The sequence below is a fragment of the Ovis canadensis genome, chromosome 3 (genome assembly GCF_042477335.2).
Source record: "Ovis canadensis isolate MfBH-ARS-UI-01 breed Bighorn chromosome 3, ARS-UI_OviCan_v2, whole genome shotgun sequence".
Classification (NCBI taxonomy): domain Eukaryota; kingdom Metazoa; phylum Chordata; class Mammalia; order Artiodactyla; family Bovidae; genus Ovis; species Ovis canadensis.
This window is the reverse complement of record NC_091247.1, coordinates 200082916-200102450: the sequence shown is the minus strand read 5'-3', so window position 1 is coordinate 200102450 and position 19535 is coordinate 200082916. Positions and strand designations below refer to the sequence as shown.

The 19535-nt window shown below is 38.1% G+C and overlaps 2 protein-coding genes across 15 annotated transcripts in view; one reads left to right on the top strand and one right to left on the bottom strand.

Moving 5' to 3' along the window:
* Window positions 1–19535, bottom strand: part of SLCO1A2 (solute carrier organic anion transporter family member 1A2) — a 113573-nt gene that overhangs the window by 78432 nt on the left and 15606 nt on the right. For 7 of the 14 annotated variants that reach the window (XM_069585574.1, XM_069585575.1, XM_069585566.1 and 4 more), the window contains exon 2: window positions 1957–2058. The exons of the other annotated variants lie outside the window; for them this stretch is intronic. The gene's annotated coding sequence lies outside the window, so the exon portion shown is untranslated. The remainder of the gene's footprint in view (window positions 1–1956; window positions 2059–19535) is intronic. 14 annotated transcript variants of the gene reach the window in all.
* Window positions 13249–18646, top strand: IAPP (islet amyloid polypeptide). Its single transcript, XM_069585590.1, has 2 exons — window positions 13249–13334; window positions 18457–18646. The coding sequence occupies exons 1-2, from the start codon at window positions 13249–13251 to the stop codon at window positions 18644–18646; spliced, it is 276 nt and encodes a 91-aa protein (XP_069441691.1).

Here is a 19535-nt window from a genome sequence, read left to right as displayed (position 1 = left end):
AACAGTAACAGACTTTATTTTGGGCGGCTCCAAAATCACTGCAGATGGTGACTGCAGCCATGAAATTAAAGACACTTGCTCCTTGGAAGAAAAGCTATGACAAACCTAGAAGACATATTAAAAAGCAGAGACATTACCAACGAAAGTCCATATAGTCAAAGTTATGGTTTTTCCAGTAGTCATGTATGGATATAAGAGTTGAACCATAAAGAATGGTGAGCACTGAAGAATTCATGCTTTTGAGCTGTGGTGTTGGAGAATACTCTTGAGAGTCCCTTGGATGGCAAGGAGATCCAACCAGTCTATCCTAAAGGAAATCAGTCCTGGATATTCATTGGAAGGACTGCTGATGAAGCTGAAGCTCCAATACTTTGGCCACCTGATGTGAAGAACTGACTCATTGAAAAAGACCCTGAATCTGGGAAAGATTAGAGGCAGGAGGAGATGGGGACGACAGAAGACAAAATGGCTGGATGGCATCACTGACTCAATGGACATGAGTTTGAGCAAGCTCCAGGAGACAGTGAAGGACAGGGAAGGCTGGCGTGCTGTAGTCCAAGGGGTCACAAAGAGTCAGACACGACTGAACTTTCTTTTTCAACCAACATTCATCTCTTGAATATTGGCTTTCTAGCTGAAAACAGCCAAACCTCCATTTTTGGTAACAATGTGACAGTGAAAACAGAAACTCAAATTTCCCTCCTCTCAAATTCCAGCCTTAACTATACAAATTAACTCCTTTACCTCTGTATAACTGTCCCAGGTGTGGCAGCTTCGCTGTGTGATGAGTAGAGGTTAGACTCTTCCCCTTGCCACTTTTAAGGTGAACCTGAAAAAGCTGTTCAACAACAGACTGGTTCCAAATAGGAAAAGGAGTTCGTCAAGGCTGTGCATTGTCACCCTGCTTATTTAACTTATATGCAGAGTACATCATGAGAAACACTGGGCTGGAAGAAACACAAACTGGAATCAAGATTGCCAGGAGAAATATCAATAACCTCAGATATGCAGATGACACCACCCTTATGGCAGAAAGTGAAGAGGAACTAAAAAGCCTCTTGATGAAAGTGAAAGAGGAGAGTGAAAAAGTTGGCTTAAAGCTCAACATTCAGAAAATGAAGATCATGGCATCCGGTCCCATCACTTCATGGGAAATAGATGGGGAAACAGTGGAAACAGTGTCAGACTTTGTTTTGGGGGGCTCCAAAATCACTGCAGATGGTGATTGCAGCCATGAAATTAAAAGACTCTTACTCCTCGGAAGAAAAGTTATGACCAACCTGGATAGCATATTGAAAAGCAGAGACATTACTTTGCCAACAAAGGTCCGCCTAGTCAAGGCTATGGTTTTTCCTGTGGTCATGTATGGATGTGAGAGTTGGTCTGTGAAGAAAGTTGAATGCCAAAGAATTGATGCTTTTGAACTGTGGTGTTGGAGAAGACTCTTGAGAGTCCCTTGGACTGCAAGGAGATCAAACCAGTCCATTCTGAGGGAGATCAATCCTGGGATTTCTTTGAAAGGAATGATGCTAAAGCTGAAACTCCAGTACTTTGGCCACCTCATGCGAAGAGTTGACTCATTGGAAAAGACTCTGATGCTGGGAGGGATTGGGGGCAGGAGGAGAAGGGGACGACAGAGGATGAGATGGCTGGATGGCATCACTGACTCAATGGACGTGAGTCTGAGTGAACTCCAGGAGTTGGTGATGGACAGGGAGGCCTGGCGTGCTGCGATTCATGGGTCGCAAAGAGTCAGACACGACTGAGCAACTGAACTGAACTGAACTGAAAGATTCAAATGCTCATTTGTGAAAGCTAATGTTCTCTACTTCACAGGGTTCTCTGAAGATGAAGTTGCGTATTGGACAAACGTATTGGAACACAATGCCTGACTCGAAACAGTTTCTGAAAGACACACACTTCTAGTGACTACTTCCCTCTTCCCCATGGACTCACCTCTCCGTTATGTTCATGACCTCATGGCCTCCCAGTTCTTCGTGGACATGATACCAACATATCTTATCTTTTCTCTCTCCTGTCTCACCAAACTCTCCTTTCCTGATGAAAAGTCGATAAACATTCATTGATTATATAGTTAGTAAGTGCCAGGCATTTTTTTACACGTTATCTTAACCTAACCCTAACCTCTCCTGGAGCTATCAGTCTGTCTCTCTTCCCTTTATGATGAATCCTCTACCATGAGACTACAATAAGGGAATCCATATAAAGGACTATAACTGGGGGGTGCTCAGTGCTTGGTTTGGACAGGCATAGTGTAATGGGATAGCATGACAGTCCTGAAATGTTACTGACATAGATCAATGGATCTTAACATATTGAGAATCAAGTGTTTTTTAAGACTCTGATAGAGGAAAATGGCCTCTATTTTCTCAAAAATGTGAATTTGAACATGCAATCTAAATTTCAAACACAGTATCTAGACAACCTCCTTTATACAAGACAAGATTCAGGAGCTAGACTAAATCTGAATCCCAGTTCTATCACTAAATCCCTCTCTAGTCTAAGAGGCCAGGGGTGGGGGTGGGGTGCACGGTGGGTGTGTGTGTAAGGATTAAACAAGATGATATACATAAAATGCTTAGATCAATGTCTGATAAAATTAAGCACTGAAAAATATATTTCATTATTAATATGACAGAACCAAGCCCAAACATACCTATTACATCAAGAAATACATGGGCTTAACTTGCTTATTAAAGCAAAGATATTTTTCCATGTAATTCATGAAACAAATCTCAATATAGGCAGTGTATAAAAGACACACTAAATACAAAGAGTAAAATTAAAGAATAAGCAATGATACTCCTAACATATGCAAAAAAAAAGAAAAGAGGAAAAAGAAAGCAAAAGTCACGATCACAGTATTTGACAAGGTAAAATTCAGAGTTAAATGCAGTATACAAGACATTGAAAGGTACTTTAAAGGTACTAAAGAAAACAATTTAAAGAGAAAACACAAGTGTTACACATTTTTGTGCACCCAGTGGAAGTAAGGAAATTTCATAAAACAGAAAATGCAGGAGGTGCAAAGATAAACAGGTAGAGGGGATTCAAGTAATAGGAATTCATTTCTTTCCCTAGTTCAAGGTAGAGAAAGATGAAAAGCATAAGAAAGGATTTAGAAGATTTAAATAATGTTTTCAATAAGGGAGATGGTATGGATATGTATTGAATTTTATACCTGAATTGAAGGTATGACTCTTTCTAAGTGCTTATGGAAGTTCTACTAAAACTAATTATGTATTACATCACAAAAATATTAATAAAGTCTAAAATATAAGTAGCACAGAAAACATTGCTTGACCACAAAATAATAAAAGAAATTCCTTTACTGAGAAAACGTTTTAAAACACAGAATTAAAGGAGAGAATATAAGACATATTCTTGCTGAGAACTACCTGCAGAACCACGCTTCTACAGCCAAGACTGTAAAGAATAAACCATGTGGAATTTGGTAGGAGGGAAAGAGAAGAGAGTTGATCCAGGCCTGCACCCTTAGTGGAGGACCCAGGAGAGGGGAGGGACATTAAAGGGAGCAGGGGGCTTAAGCTACATGTTAGGAACCCCAGTCCTTGGGACTGACAGTGGGAAGCACTTTTGATGGTGTGAAAACCAATGGGGTGTTGTTGTTGTTCAGTCACCAAGTCGTGTCCAACTCTTTGCAACCCCATGGACTGTAACATGCAGTACAGGGAGGGCTATAGGAGACAAAAACTCCATTCTTGACCAAAACTCCATTCAAGCAAACATACTTGCTCTGAGTCCCAGCACAGAGGCAGCAGATTGAAAGCTGCCAGGGGTTTTGGCCAGCCTGCCAGAAATACCCCAGTGTGCATTTCAGCCTGCACTGAACTCCAGCGCCAGCCCCTTCTGCTCCAACCCTTCTCCCCACAAGGCAAGGATCACCATTGCAGATGTATCTGCACACCCCAGGGAGGAAGCAGAGCCAGCTCAGGACCAGCTCTGCCTACAGCCAGGATAGAAGTGTGGCTCAAATTCCTTGGGCCCTGATTCTGCCTCTGACCAAGGCAGAGACCAGCTAAAAAAAGCAGCATCAGTCCCTCAGGGAACCAGCCCCTCCCGCAATGGGACGGTGACTGCCATTGAACCTAGGACATATCCTGGCTGGTACCTGCCTCCAGCTCCAGCCTGTCTGATGCAAGTCCTGGTAGGAAATAAGAAGAGAATGTTGGAAAAGTCATTTTTCACTTAGGGACTTCAAAAAGGATGTCAAGAAAAAATGACTACTATGTATAGCAATTCTAGATTCCTCTGCAGCAAAATCATTCTGTAGCACAAAGCAGTAAAAGTGTTTGTGTGTCAGAAAATCACCCAATTTGCTAATTTGTACCTTTTTGCCTAGAGAATAACTCACTTATGTCTTTGTGGTTGAGTGTGTCAACTACAAACAGCCACTTGCCAAGAGCATTTGCCATTTGCCTCTGCAGAGATTCAATCTGTGCTACTGTCACTGTTGACCTTTGACATGCCCTGAAGAGAGTCCAGGGTGAAGAATGAGGCACTCTGTGCTCCAGGGAAACAGGTGAAACAGGTGTTTAGATAGTGAGATATTGTCAGGAACTGATTTCATAATCCCAATACTTTGTGGGAGAAGGGAATGATAAACCACGTCAGTATTCTTGCCTTGAGAAACCCATGAACATATGAAAAGGCAAAAAGATAGGACACTGAAAGATGAACTCCCCAGGTAGGTAGGTGCCCAATATGCTACTGGAGATCAGTGGACAAATAACTCCAGAAAGAATGAAGAGACAGAGCCAAAGAAAAACAACACCCAGTTTTGGATGTGACTGATGACCGAAGCAAAGTCTGATGTTGTAAAGTGCAATATTGCATAGGAACCTGGAATGTTAGGTCCATGAATCAAGGCAAGTTGGCAATGGTCAAACAAGAGATAGCAAGAGTGAGCATTGACATTTTAGGAATCAGTAAACTAAAATGGACTGGAATGGGTGAATTTAACTCAGAGGACCATTATATATACTACTGCGGGCAAGAATTCCTTAGAAGAAATAGAGTAGCCATACTAGTCAACAAAAGAGTGTGAAATGCAGTACTTGGATGCAATCTCAAAAATGATACAATGATCTCTGTTCGTTTCCAAGGAAAACCATTCAGTATCACAGTAGTGCAAGTCTATGCCCCAACCAGTAATGCTGAAGAAGCTGAAGTTGAATGGTTCTATGAAGATCTTACAAGAATTTCTAGAACTAACACCCCCCAAAAAGATGTCCTTTTCATTATAGGGGACTGGAATACAAAAGTAGGAAGTTAAGAAACACCTGGAGTAACAGGCAAATTTGGCCTTGGACTATAGAATGAAGCAGGGCAAAGGCTAATAGAGCTTTGCCAAGAGAATGCACTGGTCATACCAAACACCTTCTTCCAACAGCACAAGAGAAGACTCTATACATGGACATCACCCAATGGTCAATACTGAAATCAGATTGATTATATTCTTTGCAGCCAAAGATGGAGAAGCACTATAGAGTCAGCAAAAACAAGACTGGGAGCTGACTGTGTATCAGATCATGAACTCCTTATTGCCAAATTCAGACTTAAATTGAAGAAAGTAGGGAAGACCACTAGACCATTCAGGTATGACCTAAATCAAAGCCCTTACAATTATAGAGTGGAAGTGACAAATAGATTAAAGGAATTAGATCTGATAGAGTGCCTGAAGAACTATGGACAGGGGTTCGTGACATCATACAGGAGGCAGGGATCAAGACCATCCCCAAGAAAAAGAAATGCAAAAAAGCAAAATGGTTGTCTGAGGATGACTTACAAATAGCTGTGAAAAGAAGAGAAGCAAAAGGCTAAGTATAAAAGAAAAGATATACCCACTTGAATAGCAACGAGATATACCCAAAGAATAGCAACAAGAGATAAGAAAGCCTTCCTAGGTGATCATTGCAAAGAAATAGAGGAAAACAATAGAATGGGAAAGACTAGAGATCTCTTCAAGAAAATTAGAGATACCAAGGGAGATAAAATTAGAGATACCAAGGGAAAATTAGAAATACCAACATTTCATGCAAAGAAGAGCACAATAAAGGACAGAAATGGTATGGACTTAACAGAAGCAGAAGATATTAAGAAGAGGTGGCAAGAATACACAGAAACTCTATACAAAAAAGATCTTCATGACCCAGATAACCGTGATGGTGTGATCACTCACCTAGATCCAGACATCCTGAATGCGAAGTCAAGTGGGCCTTAGAAAGCATCACTACGAACAAAGCTAGTGGAGTTGATGGAATTCCAGTTGAGCTATTTCAAGTCCTAGAAGATGATGCAGTGAAAGTGCTGCACTCAATATGCCAGCAAATTTGGAAAACTCAGCAGTGGCCACAGGACTAGAAAAGGTCAGCTTTCATTCCAATCCCAAAGAAAGGCAATGCCAACGAATGCTCACACTACCACACAATTGCACTCATTTCACACACTAGTAATGTAATGCTCAAAATTCTCCAAGCCACGCTTCAACAGTACGTGAACTGTGAAGTTCCAGATGCTCAAGCTGGTTTTAGAAAAGGCAGAGGAACCGGAGATCAAATTGCCAACATCCATTGGATCACCAAAAAAGCAAGAGAGTTCCAGGGAAATATCTATTTCTGCTTTATTGACTATGCCAAAGCCTTTGACTGTGTGGATCACAATAAACTGTGGAAAATTCTGAAAGAGATGGGAATACTAGACCACCTGACCTGCCTCTTGAGAAATCCGTATGCAGGTCAGGAAGCAACAGTTAGAACTGGACATAGAACAACAGACTGGGGTCAAATAGGGAAAGGAGTACATCAAGGCTGTATATTGTCACCCTGCTTATTTAACTTATATGTAGAATACATTATGCAAAATTCTGGGCTGGATGAAACACAAGCTGGAATCAAGATTGTCGGGAGAAATATCAATAACCTCAGATATGCAGATGACACCACCCTTTGGCAGAAAGTGAAGAAGAACTAAAGAGCCTCTTGATGAAAGTGAAAGAGGAGAGTGAAAAAGTTGGCTCAAAGCTCAACATTCAGAAAACTAAAATCATGGCATCCAGTACCATCACCTCATGTCAAATAGATGGGGAAACAGTGGAAACAGTGACAGACTTTATTTTTTTCAGGCTCCAAAATCATTGCAGATGGTGACTGCAACCATGAAATTAAAAGATGCTTACTCCTTGGAAGAAAAGTTATGACCAACCTAGACAGCATATTAAAAAGCAGAGACGTTACTTTGTCAACAAATGTCCGTCTAGTCAAGGCTATGGTTTTTCCAGCGGTCGTGTATGGATGTGAGAGTTGGACTATAAAGAAAGCTGAGTGCCAAAGAATTGATGCTTTGAACTGTGGTGTTGGAGAAGACTTCTGAGAGTCCCTTGGACTGCAAGGAGATCCAACCAGTCCATCCTAAAAGAGATCAGTACTGGGTGTTCATTGGAAGGACTGATGTTGAAGCTGAAACTTCAATATTTTGGCCACCTGATGCAAAAAGCTGACTCAATTGAAAAGACCCTGATGTTGGGAAAGATTGAAGGCAGGAGGAGAAGGGGATGACAGAGGATGAGATGGTTGGATGGCATCACGGACTCAATGGACATGAGTTTGAGTAAACTCTGGGAGCTGGTGATGGACAGGGAGACCTGGTGTGCTCCAATCCATGGGGTCACAAAGAGTCCGACATGACTGAGCAACTGAACTAAACTGTACTGAATCCTTTGTTGTTTAGTTGCTCAGCCGTGTCCAACTCTGCCACCCCCATGGACTGCAGCATGCCAGGCTTCCTTGTCCTTCACCATTTCTGGCAGCTTGTTCAATCTCATGTCCATTGAGCTGGTGATGCCATCCAACATCTCATCCTCCATCACCCCCTTCTCCTCATGCCCTCAATATTTCCCAGCATCAAGGTCTTTTCCAACGAGTCAGCTCTTTGCATCAGGTGACCAAAGTATTGGAGCTTCAGCTTTTGTATCAGTCCTTCAAATGAATATTCAAGTTTAATTTCCCTTAGGATTGACTGGTTTGATCTCCTTGCTGTCCAAGGAACTCTCAAGGGTCTTCTCCAGCACCACAGTTCGAGAGCATCAGTTTGTCGGTGCTCAGCCTTTTTTATTGCCCATAGCTTTGAGTATATGAACGTTTGCAGGCAAAGTAATGTCTCTGCTTTTTAATACTCTGTCTAGGTTTGTCATTGCTTTTCTTCCAAGGAGCAAAACTAATCCTTGCATCTCCTTATAACTAGAAAAGCACTAAATCCTTTCACGGTGACATCAGCTCCTCGTCATGATTCTGTTTAACTCCCCCTTCAGCAAAATCATATACATTGACCTTCCCCCACTACATCTTTGGAGCAGTTTCTCAGAGGTATTTGAGGTGCTGTTTTCTGGGCTGCTGTCCTCATTTTTCCCTCAAATAAAACTTAACACACAACTCTCACATTGTGCATTTTTTTAGTCAACAAGCAGGATAACATAAGTATCATTTGACACCATATAGCATAGATTTACAGAGAAGGCAATGGCACCCCACTCCAGTACTCTTGCCTGGAAAATCCATGGATGGAGGAGCCTGGTAGGCTGCAGTCCATGGGGTCGCTAAGAGTTGACAGGGCTGAGCAACTTCACTTTCACTTTTCACTTTCATGCATTAGAGAAGGAAATGGCAACCCACTCCTGTGTTCTTGCCTGGAGAATCCCAGGGAGGGGGGAGCCTGGTGGGCTGCCATCTATGGGGTCACACAGAGTCGGACACGACTGAAGTGACTTAGCAGCAGCAGCAGCATAGATTTAAAACACATTTCTGAGACTGTTTGGTGGCTGAAGTGGTACAGAATCTGCCTGCAATGTAGGAGATGTGGGTTTGATACATGGGTCAGGAAGATCTCCTGGAGCAGAAAATGGCATCCTACCTCAGTATTCTTGTCTGGGAAATTCCATGGACAGAGGAACCTGGCAGACTATTATTCATGGGGTTGGACACAATTGAGTGACTAAATAACGACCATCTTTACACTATGTGTGGCAATCTATTAACAACATAGTTTTAAAACTATATAACAACATAAAAAATGTTTAGAGAAAAGTAAGTCATAACCTAGTATTCTAACACAGAAACTTGTGTTCTATTTTCATAAGCAAATATTGTATATAAGAACAATTTTTGTTTCTTTTATTTATCACTAATTTGTATCTTCTGGTGTTTGACTCCTTTTAAAATTTTTGTAATCAGAAAGATAATCAGTAAACAAGACATTTTGAAAATTAAAAATATATGATTGTCAAAGTTTTTTCAATTGTGAGCACACACAAATTTGGTCAAAATAGAGATTATTTTTAAAGACATTTTAAAAATCTTTTACTTTTTAAAAATGTTATACAAAGCCCATGCATTCATATTTTCCTCACCTGGCATTCATCTTTGTGCTCAATTATCCCTCATTTGTTCCCCATACATGATCCTTTCCACATCGTGCATGACTGTGAATGTGATTTGTATTTGTTTATTTCTCTATCTCTTAAAACTAAGCTTTCATCGTCTCTCAACTGTAATACCGCCTAGTCTCCCAAAAGATGTTCTATTTTCACTCTTGCCACTCTCTTGCCACCATTCCATACACAGCAGTCAGGCTGATGTTTTAAAGATGAAGAAGAAAGCAAGTCACAGCCCTGCTTGGACCCCTTCAATAGCTTCAGATTGCTCTCTGAATAAATCCAAGTCTTAAACTCAGCCTCTGAGCCCTGCATCTTCAAGCTTCCACTATGTCTTCGGCATCTTTCCACCCCTCGCTCATCCTTCCCTTGGATTTGCACATGCTGCTTCTCTTTTTCCCAGCACTCTCTTCTTGGTTCTGTCTCACTGTTTAGGATTCAACTTAAATGCTGCCATTTTTCTTTCTCTCACCACCATATCCATTCTCTCCACAGTACTTATCATTTGTAATTGCATATATACTTATTCACTTGCCTGTCTTTGTTTCCTCCTCAGGCTCTAAGCTGCATGAGATCAGGACCTTTGCTTTGCTAGAACATTCCCTTTCACAGAACAGGCCCTTGATCAATCCTGACTGAATCAATGAATGAGTGGAATGTACAGTAGGACAGTTTTTCTCAAAAGCTTGCAGATAGCCACAGAAGAGATCTGTTTTTCAACTCATGTTCTGATTCAGTAGATCTGGGATCTGGCCTGAGATTTGGTGTTTCTGACAAACTCTTTCAGTTCAGTTCAGTCGCTCAGTCATGTCTGACTCTGCGATCCCATGAATCACAGCACGCCAGGCCTCCCTGTCCATCACCAACTCCCGGAGTTCACTCAGACTCACATCCATCGAGTCGGTGATGCCATCCAGCCATCTCATCCTCTGTCGTCCCCTTTCCCTCCTGCCCCCAATCCCTCCCAGCATCAAAGTCTTTTCCAATGCTCAACTCTTGGGTGATGTCAAAGCTGCCAGTGCCTTATTCACATTTTGACTAGCAAGGTCAGAGGGATTATAAAGATGAGTGATAGTGGTGTTTGTCCTTATGATCTGGTAAAGAAGTTGCCTCAGAAAAATTATCTAAAACACCACAACTACCATGACTTTCATTGGTACAGGAAACTGTTTGAAACTGGTGTCAACGTTGACCTTACCCCGCCAGTACACAAAACCAACATAAAGAAATGTCTAGCTATAATAAAATCATTCAGAGTTATAATAAAACAAAAAATTTACAAGAAGCAATTGGTAATTCAGTCTATAGGAATAGAGATGCTTTTTTCACAAAGCGATAAATATCATGGGACAGACAGATGGAAATTTGAATTTCATTTTGCCCTTGAGTAGTTGTGCAGCCTTAAGTAATGTATATTCTCTGGATCTCAGTCTCATCACTCATTAATCAGGGCAAATGATATCCACCTTAGAGGTGAGCAGATGAAGTGGATTTCTCATATCAGTTAAATAACTGTGCCTAATATCTGGTAGTCCTTATTAGGCTCCTGTCCCTTCTTAGGTAGAACATTTTCCTTATAACATTATTTCCCAGGGGGAGAGAGAATCAATTTTTGAGTGTATGTTTGACACATTTACCATCTCAGAGGGAAAAAAAATTTAGGAAAACAAATAACTAGGTAGGTTAAAAGCAAGCATTTTGGTTTAAATGAACACTACACTGTGAATTAGAAAAGCAAAGATCTGGTCCAGGATTCAACACAAACTAAATGTGAGACATCAGACATATTATTTGACACCCCTGGGCCTCTGTATTATTTCTAAATCATTGTATGAGCATACATGCCTGCTCAGTTGCGTCCAACTCTTTGTGACCCCACCGATTGCAGCCCACAGTCCATGTCCGTGGAATTTTCCAAGAATACTGGGGTGGGTTGCCATTTCCCGCTCCAGTGGATCTTCCTGACACAGGGATCAAACCCACATCTCCTGAGTCTCCTGCATTGGCATGCAGACTCTACCACTGTACCATTTGAGAATCTCCAACAGTTTTTAGCAAAGAATTGGTAAAAAAAAGAAAAGGTGATTAAAAATATCAACAAATATACGTATTTGCAAAGAATGAAGCTAGGGACATTGAAGCATCTACTTGAATTCAAATAACCCCAAGGGCTTAATTCCATGGATATTCAATAGTATATTAAGGTATAAAGGCAAGGTATATAGAAAAAAAGACACAGAAGAGGATTGAAAGCCATTTATAATGAAGCAGGGGGGTTTGAAGCATAAAAGCAATCATTTCCAATACACAAATTCATTTGTCAGCATTTAAATAGAGACAGATAACTTCACAACCCTAGTCGAGCAGTTTTTTCACTCACTTTTTTCATTATTGCATAGAAATATTATAATTATTTTTAAAAATTTATTTTCCCCAAATTGTTCCTGTTTTCTGTATTTCTAAGACATATTTAAGTTAATATTCTAAGTTATGACAACTTAAGAACATATATAACAACTAAAATTCTGTCAGTGAAAATTGGCATGTCTGTATAATCCAGAAAAGATGGAAGTTTTCCAAATAAATTTTAAGTTCTCTGATTTCATATATTTCTTTAAAACTGAGTGATATAGTCTGAGGGTGTTTATGAAGATCTTAGGAGGAAAGAAACTGTTTTCCAATCTTTGTTCTAGTTACCAATGAATCTGAAATTTCAGTATTTTTTTTTAAAAACTCTGAAAGGGAATGTAAAAATCACATGATTTAGAAGACTAATGATTTCCTGTAAGAAAATAACCAATGTATTTTACAAAGTGTACACAATGGTTTGGGGCTTCCCAAGCGGCACAATGATAAAGTATCTGCTTGCCAATGTGGAAGACAGAAAGAGATGGGGGTTCAATCCCTAGGTCCGGAAGACCCCCTGGAGGAGGGAATGGCAACCCATTCCAGTATTCTTCCCTGGAAAATTGCATGGAAGAGGAGCCTGGTGGGCTACAGTCCATGGGGTTGCAAAGAGTCGGACACGACTGAACATGCCACACACACTACTAGAAACTTCTCTTTAATCCTTGAAAATTCACTCTGGTATTTTACAAAGATGGCAAATTCAAACTTCTGCTGTGTGTGACACACCATTAACTCCACCAAGATACGTTGTATCTTTTAAGTTAACATTTGCTGATGTGTTAGTATAATGACCCACCTGCTATTCCTATCTATAAGGCTCTTTCTGTAGGGATGGAAATTAATGACAGAGTCTCTCTGAACTGTCTGATGTCAGAGCTAGAAAAAGTGTGAAGTGTATATATGAGCTGGACTACTGGCTAGCAGGTTGTGGGGTAAATGCTCCAGTGGATGCAAGCTTGGGGATTTTTGTGAAGCTTCCTTGCTAACAAAGGCATTTTCTGATATTGCTGACACTGAGACACTAAAAGGTAAGGAATTTTCTGTGTCTAGAATACTATTATTTATTTAGCATTAGAACAAATTTGGGATTAAACATATGGCTTATTTCAAAGGAAGACTAAAGAGATAATGTATAATGATATCAATTTTCTAGATTGTTTTTAGAAGGAAACTGGGTAAAGGAAAATTTTGAAAATATTTGAAAATTGCATGAGCAGTCTGAGCTGTATCAATAAAATTATGATCCTTGGAAATTATGTTTTTAAAAGATGTTTTAAAGTAGGCTGTAGTTTAATATGTCATTAAACAAAGCTACAATAGATTTCTTGATTTTAGAGCTGAATTATTCTTTTCAGAAAATTTGAGAAGCAATGGGCATTTTGAAGCTGCCAGTGGTTCTCATTGTGCTCTTCATTGCGTTAAACCATCTGGAAGGTGGTGGTAAACCCACTAAAAGGTTAGTAACTTGAAAATCCCAGTTTCTTTTGAAAGTATGAAAAAATTATAATCAAATACTGCTATGTAATTAACAGCCCTTGTGCCATTAGATTTCCAAGTCATATTTAAGAATAGAACATTAAGCTCTTCCACTGTTTCTTAAATTATATGTTCTTTAAAGAATAAAGTCAGTCTGATAAATCTCTCTGATGAAACTTCTGACAGACAGGAATGGATATTTTCAGCTTTGCCAAGAAATATGCTATTGGAACTTAAAGGAGCAGATCCAGAACACGAAGCAAGAAAACCCAAAAGGTAGTAACTTCTACTCTACTAATCCGATTCTCAAGCAAACTAGGAGAAACTCAAAGTATATATTTTATATGAGGTGGAATTTTGCTGTGTGCTTATATAGACATTTTTCTCAGCTCTGGCAATATCCTGAACTTTCACATCTCTTTCTGGAAATCTAACTAGGAAATAATCAAGTGGCAAATTAAATCTGGTAAGAAGTTAAATTTAGAAGATCCAGTTAAAAAGCCATTAGTCTTTAGGGGATTCTTTCTATATTGCTAACTGCTCTGCTAATGAAACAGAATTATAATTAAAATATTATTCTTCATGAGAATATTTCCAATATGCTGTAAATATAAAATAATATTTCTTGAAAATGTTTTCAATAAGTAGCATGTGCATCAGGATTTTTTTTTTAAAAAAAAGCTTATTTTGAAAGGTGTCATTTTATTTGAATGGTAATTTTAAGAAATGTTTAAAACTGTGAAGGGTGAAAATGTTTGCAGTATTTACAGCTTTCAAGTGGAAAGCCTTTAAAACTGTTATTATCCATTTATTAAAAGAGTCTTAAGTCCATAGGTATACATATATTCCCTCCTTTTTGAAACTCCCTCCCATCTGCCTCCCCATCCCAGCCCTGTAAGCTGATTCATGTTGAGGTTTGACAGAAAACAGCAAAATTCTGTAAAGCAATTATCCTCCAGTAAAAAATAAATTTATTTTAAAATGCTATATTTAAAAAGTCTTAAGTCCAAATTCATGTATATGTCATAAATAATATGATTTGCTTGTGTCTAAATTGGTTTTGATTCCATATGGTTTTATAAAACTGAATTTAAACTCTCTTGAAGACCAAGGAGAATAAGTTTATTCATGAAAAATCTTTGCTTTAAGTCATGTTAGAACTCTTCCCATAGAATTATCGGCATTTTGTCTCTTTTCTTTCTGGGTGTTTTTTGTTGAGGTGGAGGTCCTTTGGTGATACATAAAGGTTTCTAAAGCACCTATGTGTAATGGATTGTACACATAGTTTTTTTCCCTTTCCTTTCAAGGCTTACCTAGTTTACGGGACATTCTTCTCAGAACTGACTGTAGTGTTCAATTGGTTTTCTCCTGGATAAAAGCAATTTTAAACCTGCCACGAAGTTTCTGGTAAACTAGCAGAACATTTGAACAATGACAGAAAAATTAGTGATATTATGTCTATTTCTGTAATATTCTGTAGTATTTGTCTGTATCTTGATCTTTTCTTTCATTAGATATATTCATCTGCTAAATATTTTTACCCAATATGTTTTTAAGGAAATTCATTAATTATGTGGTGAATTTCACTGAGAAATAGAATAACAATGTTATTTATTAACGATTATATTTTCATGCTGGTCTCACAACCTTTTTGAATTACTAGAAATATTTATAAGACATTCATCAATTACTTTTCAGGAAATTGAATTTCCCGGAATCAGTATATTTGGTCAGTTTTTTGAGGAGAAAGAGAGAATTTAACATTTTGAGCCATTCAACCATATAATATTCTATAAAGCTCATAGAAAGCTGAGAAAGCCTATGTAGAAAATATCTCAAACTACGAACACCTTAAAAAAATAAAGCTGATGAAGATTTATTCTTCAGTATTGTTTTTTCACAAAAATCAGTCATCTCATCTGAGATCTTTTTCAACTTTTATACTTGCATGGGATGGGATTAAGAAGTAACAGACTTTACAACTATACCAAAACATGGTTATGTCACTTGACACTCATGAGTGAGGCAGAAAGATCCCACACTTGCCCACCAACTTTTTAAGACTCAGTAGTAAATAAGGTTCAGTGGTATCTGCCTGGCAGATAGTAAGAGAGCAACCAAAAGGATAATTACATGAGATTCAAGCTAGAGTCACTGAACGCTCCCTTTAGAAACTCACACACCTCTACAGACAACTATTCAGAGCTGGGATAAGGGACCCATTTAAAAACTGTTTCATAAGCCCCTGAAACTGAGATGTTTTTAAAGAGAGACAATTTAAGTGTTACAATTTGGCCTATAATTATCACTGTTTATATTCTCTTCTTATTGAAGTATAATTGATTTACAATGTTGTGTTACTTTTTCATGTATAGCAAAGTGATTCAGTTATATATATACATATATATGTATTCTCTCTATATATTCTTTTCTTTTTTGTGTTCTTTTCCATTAGGGTTTATTACAGGATATTAAACTTATTTATGAAACAGAAACAGATTCAGACATAGAAAACAATCTTACATTGTGAGTGAGGGATAAACTGGTTTGAGATTAGCAGATACACACTACTATATATAAAATAGATAAACAACCGAGTCCTACTGTATAGCACAGGCAACTATATTCAAGATTCTATAATAAGTTATCTTAAAGCCAAGAATTTCCATGTGTGTGAATGGTCATAGCTTTAAACTAGTGTTTGTTATTAGCTGGTGGGTAGGCTGGTAGGCCATGTCTGGCTGGTAGTCAATGAGGGAAAATACATAAAAGTTGGGGTGTTGGGCCTTTCACTAACCAACTTAGTCAACTTTCTTCATCTTAATGATAATTTAGGGTATATCCTGACTATCACATTTACATAAAAATTCCTGTTTGGGAAAGCAGTTTCACAGGTATGAAACCAAAAAACATAAAAGTTCTTCATATTTCTTTAAAGTAGAATCATGATCCTCCTAGTTAACTCAAATTAGAGAATATTTTAGCTAGAATAATTTTAAATCCTATTACAGACCTTGAGACCAATTATCAAACATTCACCAATTATCACTGAGCACAAAGAGTATTTCACATTCTGTTCAAGGCATTCACCAAATATATCTTGGAAAAGAAATCCCTTTGAACCTTCTCAATTTGACCCACGTTTCTTTTATTACTTTAAATTTACTAGTTTGAAGTGTTTGGGTCAAATTCTGATTACTACTGTTTTTCAGGAAAAGTTTATCACCTTTTAGAATTGAATGTTCAGTGTATGAATTGCTGGTTCAATCTTTATAGGAGCATTAAACCGTTCTTTGAAAATGCACATTGGCCATGCTTACCACACATGAAAAAGAAAGAGTTAAACAGATAATATGAATAAGACTGATATATAAGCCAGGGAGTTAGGCTTCTGTGGGCTTCCCTCGTGGCTCAGTCGATAAAGAATCCTCTTGCAGTGTAAGAGACCTGGGTTCAATCCCTGGCCCTGGCAAAGGGAATGGCAACACACTCCAATATTCTTGCCTGGAGATTCTATGGACAGAGGAGCCTAGTGGGCTACAACCCGTGGGGTTGCAAAGAATCAGACATGACTGAATGACTAACATAAACAAATTAAGCTTCTAGGTGTGTTTCCTTTGCCTGAGGAATTGGTTTGTCAGCATATACTCACGCTCAACAGATACTCAGTTCATGTAATTCTGTAAGAAAAATTTTCTGTGGAGAATATCTGAGAGTATAAACCATAAAGTTTCACACAAGTTTTTAAAATATTTACTCTTAGGCTATCTCTATACAAAGATACAGACAATGAAGTACTTCCCATACAAAATAAACACATTGAGATAAAAGCCATCGCATAGTGCTTCAAATTATGTATATACACTGGCTTCTGGACATTGAGTTTTTAGCCTCCTACCAGTATCTCTCTTCCACTTTACACTTAATCAAAATTTAACCAAGATTTTGGTTTTTACAGGAGCTGAAATTTCCCTAGAACTCCTAATAATCAGCAAAAAAGCAATCATTGGGTCTATTTCCAGTACACTAAAACAAAAGATGGTACAAAAATATAGGATTGATATAAATAAATTCTATAAATACTAAGAAGTTAAGATACAAATGAATTATTTACAGTTATCATTTATGACTTATCCATAATATTATTATGCAACTTTTCCAGGTGAGTGAAGGAACATGATGAATATTAATACCATTGACACAAAAAGCCTTTGGTTTTAACATTTAACCTATCATTAAAATTGTTGAAAATATAGGAACATAGTACATAGCAGGGACATAGTAATCTTCATGTATTTATGCTAATAGTAATAGAATTCCCACACTACAGTAGTTAGAGTGCCTGAATAGGTGATAAGTTTTATTCCCTTGAAATAATACCTGACATCTCTCAACACTGTCAATTCAGTGAAATCAGGAAACTTAACAAAAATTAACTAACACTGCTTAATTCTTGTTTGAAAGGTATGAGAAATAAATATATATATATATTCACATATTCCAGATTACATGCATAATTTCCAATTCAAGACCTTTTTTATAAATTTGGGAACTAGATTGGTGGTGACGGTTTAGTCACTAAGTCGTGTCCAACTCTTGAGACCCCATGGACTGTAGCCTGCCAGACTCCTCTGTCCATGGGATTCTCCAGGCAGGAATACTGGAGTGGATTGCCCTTTCCTTCTCCAGGGGATCTTCCCAACCCAGGGATCAAACCCAGGTCTCCTGCATTGCAGGCAGATTCTTTACCAACTGAGCTATGAAGGAAATAGATTAATCAACATTTAAAAGAATATAAGACAAAAAACTTTTATTATCATTATCTGGAATATATTCTGAATTGCCAAAGAAAAAGATTACACTGGGAAATTCAACATTAACTATAATGGAGGGTTTGCTATCTGATTTCTGAGCTGCATGTTCAAGGTGTCCAGAAACTCAATCAAATCATCCAAGTATTTTGCAAACCAAAACACTGAGTTACTGACGTGAAGACGTTTCCTTTCATTTTCATCAACATGAGATATTTGATGTCACAGAGATAGTTGTATCCAATCCTAACTCTAAGTTTCTAACCTTTCCTGTTTGTTCAGGGTCACCAGTCATCAGATGGAAAAGCGGAAATGCGGCACTGCCACTTGGGCGACTCAACGCCTGGCAAATTTTTTAGCTCCATCCGGCAACAAACTTGGCGCCATTTTCTCACCTAGGAAGATGGGATCCAATACACACGGCAAGAGGAAAAAAGTTGAGATCTTAAAGAGAGAGCCACTGAGTTACTTAGCCATTTAGAGGTCCGTGCTCCTCTCCATCTCTTATTGCTTTAATGTATTATATAACTACTCCAGTGATTTCCTTTGTTATTTAACAGTACCTCTTCCGATACTAGAATAAATATATGAATCTCTGCATCCCATGTTTGTTGCTAACGCATATAAAATGCCATGTTAAGAACTGCTTACATTAATACTGATTAAGATCCCATAATAAAAAGGCAGTGTCTTTCAAAATGAAATGTTCTTGCTGTAGTGTTTATTTTTAAAATACTTATTAAACGTTGTTTCTTTTGCCTGTATCTTTATGACCTACCTGAGTTTGAGAAAATGGTTGTTGGAAACCTCATAAATTGATAAACTTGATACTTGATCATTGAAACTTGATAAACTCGATAAATTATTAGACAGCTAAAAATAAAGTTATGATTATAAACATTAGAAAACTAGCAATTGTAAGTATCCTTGTTAAGCAATCGTTTTTGCATTAGATTTCTGAAATGATGTAAAATGCTATTTTAAAAAATAAAAGCCTACTGCTGACTCAGTCAAAATATTTTTTTAACTCTGTTTTTTGTTGCATTTGCTGGTATGAAGAGTTTACTTACAAAATAAATTAAAGCATTCTCCTAACTCAGTCAAAATACTCTTTTTATAATTCTGTTTTTTGTTGTACTTGCTGGTACTAAGAAGTTGCTTCAAAATTTAAAAAGAAATGTTTTTGTACACACTGCTATATTTAAGATGGGTAACTAACAAGGACCTACTGTATAGCACATGGAACTCTGCTCAATATTATGTGGTAGCCTGGATGGGAGGGGAGTTTGGAGGAAAACCGATACATATATATGAATGGCTGAGTCCCTTCGCTGTTCACCTGAAACTGTCACAACATTGTTAATCGGCTA